Source organism: Budorcas taxicolor, chromosome 7 (assembly GCF_023091745.1).
Source record: "Budorcas taxicolor isolate Tak-1 chromosome 7, Takin1.1, whole genome shotgun sequence".
NCBI lineage: Eukaryota > Metazoa > Chordata > Mammalia > Artiodactyla > Bovidae > Budorcas > Budorcas taxicolor.
Window position 1 is genome coordinate 42,985,851 of NC_068916.1, and position 3,708 is coordinate 42,989,558.

Genomic DNA, 3,708 nt, shown 5'->3' on the forward strand with positions numbered 1-3,708 from the left:
GTGGTCTCTGCCCGTTTGCAAGATGGCGGGAGGCTGGGGAAAGCACGCTTCCCACCGCCTGATCCGCCACGTACCCACTCCCAAAATGGCTTCTCCCGCAAAGCCCCACAAATGAGGTCAGCTCCGCTAACTGGCTCTGGTGCCATCACATGGTCTCACCTCTTCGCACCTCCTCCGACTCAACGGGCCGTTTCCGCCTCGAGCTCTGACGGTCGGCCGCCTTATCCAATGCCCGCTTGCCACTGTTCTTGGGCCCACTACTCGAGCGACCTCCTAGCCATTGGGAGGCGCTGGCGGGGTCCGACGGGGCTCGCCCCGCCCATCTGCGCGGCGGGAGCCAATGGGCAGAGCGCGCGGGGGACGTGTTCGGGCGTCTCCGCCATTTTGTGAGTCTATAACTCGGAGCCGTTGGGTCGGTTCCTGCTATTCCGGCGCCTCCACTCCGTCCCCCGCGGGTCTCCTGTGTGTGCAATGGACGGGTGAGTAGTGCTAGTTCGCGCTCCCCGGCGCCTATATCGCGATCCGGCCTTTGCCTCGCCGCCGCCCCGGCCTCTTCGGGGCGGTACATTCGGGGCGCCGCTCCGCCTCCACTCCAGGCCCTCGGGCGCCGCCGGGGTTTCTCTCCCTTCCCCCCAATCCTGGCGCGGTTGCGGCCCGGGAGGGGTAGCCGGGCGAGAGGCTGTAGGGATCGGGGGGTGGGGGCGGCCGGGCCGAGCCTTGTCCGCTTCCGGTGCCCACGCGGCCCGTCCCGAGAGCACGCGGCGGCTGCGCCGCCCTTCCCGCTTCCCGTCTGGGCCCCAAACGCACGCGCCGCCTTCGGCCCTCCGTGTGGCACTTCTGGCGTCCCGTACAGACTCCGCGCGACCCCTGAGGCCCGCCGCGCGCGTGCGCGGCTCCGCGCGCTCTCGGCAGCTCTGTCGCGCGTGCGCGGCCTTTCCCGCCGCGCGGACTCTACTCTGGCTTCCCCCGCCCGCCGCGGGCCCGGGCGCGGCTGGAGACGCCGCCCTCCCGCCCGGAAGGGCGCGGGCCCTCCGCCGCCCCCTTTGTTCCCGCCCGGCGTCCCGGGGTGGTGCCCCGGGCGCCTTGGGGGCGGGGCGGCTCCGGACCTGAGCCCGCTCCCCGCGTGCGGAGGTGTCGGTGCAGGCAGCGCGGCGGCGGAGCTCCGCCTTGGGAAGCTAGTAGAACCCGGTGGAGCTACGTTCTCGGGTCTGGGCCCCGCGGGAAGTGTCTGGGAGCAGTTGCGGATGTCTTGTGATGGGGAGCTTTGGGCCAGCCCTCCTTCCTCTGTCGGCCCTACCGGGCGGGGCGGGCGATTACCAGTGCCCGGAGGGTCACGTGCCTTCGGTGCCTCGGGTTTGAAATGATAGGTTGCAGGCTGAATTAAGGTTAGCCTTTTAGAAAAATTGCTGCAACAAGAGGAACTTGATCTCGTGGTCTGTTGTACGCTTAGGCTGGGACGTACCTTCCCAGAGAAGCCCCATCCTGACCCGGGAGCCGGGAAGCCCGCCGGTCGAGCCCGGTGGGAAGAGGTATCCTGGCCCCTTGGTCAAATTTCGGAGTTTCCATTCCTCGTCACGGAGACATAGTTTGGGGCGCGTCTGCGGCCTCTGGTCGGTTGGGTGGTTGCCTAAGCAGCCGGGCCTGGCCTGCTGGTGCAGCTGCAGTTTGGCCTGCCTTTTTGAAAGTCGGGGGACCTTTTGCAGAAAGGCCATCTTCTGTGAAACACTTCCTGCGTCTGCGGTCCTCCCTGAGTAGGAAGCCGCCAGCCGTCCTGGGTTAGCAGTTGGGAAACTGCGTGCTTTTCATTCTTTGTTTTTCTGGGAAGTTGTTTCTTGGCTCAGTAAGATTTTTAAAAATCGTTGACATTAGCCCTTAAGGTTTTTGTGGGGAAGAAGTGGCAGTCCCATGGCACAGGCTGGTGAGGCTGTGGGAGGGTCGGATCTCAGGTTGTGGTGAACCATGAGCCCGATGCTGCAGGCAGTGGCCCCAGGGCCTCTGTCCGCCAGGGCCTTGGCCAAGGGACATGTAACATCACGGGAGGCTCTGGTCTCCTGTGATGGCAGGCTGGTGGCCAGGTGACCTGGTGGGGTGTAGCTGGCCAAGTTCTCTTGAGCAGACCCTTCCTGAGTCTTTAGGTGGCACCCTCCAAGGGCTCTACTGTCCCGGGGGCTTGGCCTGCAGGACCCTGGAGCCTGGGGCAGTCACACACACACTGCCTTCCCTAGCAGGTCACATGGACCGTGGTTGATGAGTAACTGGTGTTCATTTTATCTGATCCTTTCCACTGGCTCGACCCCTTCTCAGTCCCCTGGGGTGGCAGCTCTAACCTTGGGCCCCTGAGTTGCCTTTTCACCAGCCTGCCTTTTGCTGGAAACCTCTCCCAAGCACTGCTCGTTTCTAGAAAGCAAGCAGCAGCATTTCAGTCTTACTCAGCATCTAGTGTGCTTCGGAGGGCCTGCGGAGGGGGTGTCTTTGTCTTTGGATGCATCGGAGGCGGGGCCGGGGTCTTGCCGGGAGGGAGGGAGGGGAAAAGAGCCAGAGGACAATGATGGCTCCTTTTCAAGTGGCGATTAGAGAGAGGACACCTCCCTTCCCTTCCCCAAGCCTCCTCAGTGCTGAAGTCCTGGAGCAGGGGCTCGTGCCGCCCTTTGAGCCCATGCTGCTGGCATGTGGTGGGTGCTCCTTGCTGATGTCTCCTTTTCTCTCTTTCTGCAGCATCGTCCCAGACATAGCAGTTGGTACAAAGGTAGGCACCGGGGACATCGCTTTTTCCTTCCGCCCGTTCACTCTGCGGCCTGTGTGCTCCCATTGCCAGGCTGGGGGTGGGGGGGCGGTGTGCCACAGCCTGCTTTGTAGTAGGAGTGCAGGGTGGGTGGCTCCTCTTAGGTGAGGGGGTCCTGCCCTGACTTCAGGACCTTTGCCCTGAAGTCCAGAACTGCACTTGGTTGGAGGTGGGATGCCTGTGGGCTGCTGGGACTCTTGACAGTTTCAAGTGGAAAAAGTAGAAGTTTCTTCCCCAGGCCGTTTAAGGGGTGGGCATGGGTCAGGAGGATCCTGGGGACTCTGGGGTGGATGGAGGTTGCTTCTGAGGACGTCGTTGAACTCACTTTTGCTCTGAGAAGGGGGCCTCGCTGACAGAGACCCGGTGTCCACCTCAGCCCTGCGGGTAGTCCATTATCCCTGGGAGCAGGCGGCAGCTAGTTTCTGGCTGCAGGGCCTGGGCTGGTTTCGGTTTTCCCAGGTGGACTCTTCACAGGCAAGCCTTTCTGATCTTCCTGCAGATAAAACCTGTTTGTTTGGTGGTGAGAGGAGGGAGAGAGGGGGATCTCATCCAGGTGCGCTTGTAACTGGCACGGTGACACCCCCACCCCCCTGTTTCTCTGGGGGCCCATCCAGCCAGCCTTCTTCCAGAGGCTGAGGGTGCACCAGCGTGGGTGCCTCTGGGAGGGCATCCTGAGTTCCCCCTCTCAGCATAAGCACGAGCCATGCCCCGAGTGACAGGTGTTGGGGTGTTAGTGGTGTTTAGCTGCTGCTGTCCCTGGCTCCAGGCACACTTCAGGGGCTTCCTGGTGGTGCTGAGTTGATTTTAGAGTAGGGGCTCTAGTGCAGCTTGGCTTGGCCTTTGTCCCCCAAGGGTTCTGTACATGTGCACTCTCTGCACCCCAGTGGGCAGTCCCTGCTGAGCCGCTGGCCACTACCTGCACTTCC

The 3,708-nt window shown here is 62.9% G+C and overlaps 1 protein-coding gene across 3 annotated transcripts in view; it reads left to right on the top strand.

The window, feature by feature from the left end:
- Positions 1–372: 372 nt before the first annotated feature.
- The window catches only part of PTBP1 (polypyrimidine tract binding protein 1), a 10,760-nt gene continuing 7,424 nt past the window's right edge, over positions 373–3,708 (top strand). For all 3 annotated transcript variants that reach the window (XM_052644160.1, XM_052644161.1, XM_052644162.1), the window contains exons 1-2: positions 373–479; positions 2,716–2,746. In XM_052644160.1, the coding sequence (XP_052500120.1) occupies positions 472–479; positions 2,716–2,746 (39 nt within the window). In that variant the 5' untranslated portion in view covers positions 373–471. The remainder of the gene's footprint in view (positions 480–2,715; positions 2,747–3,708) is intronic.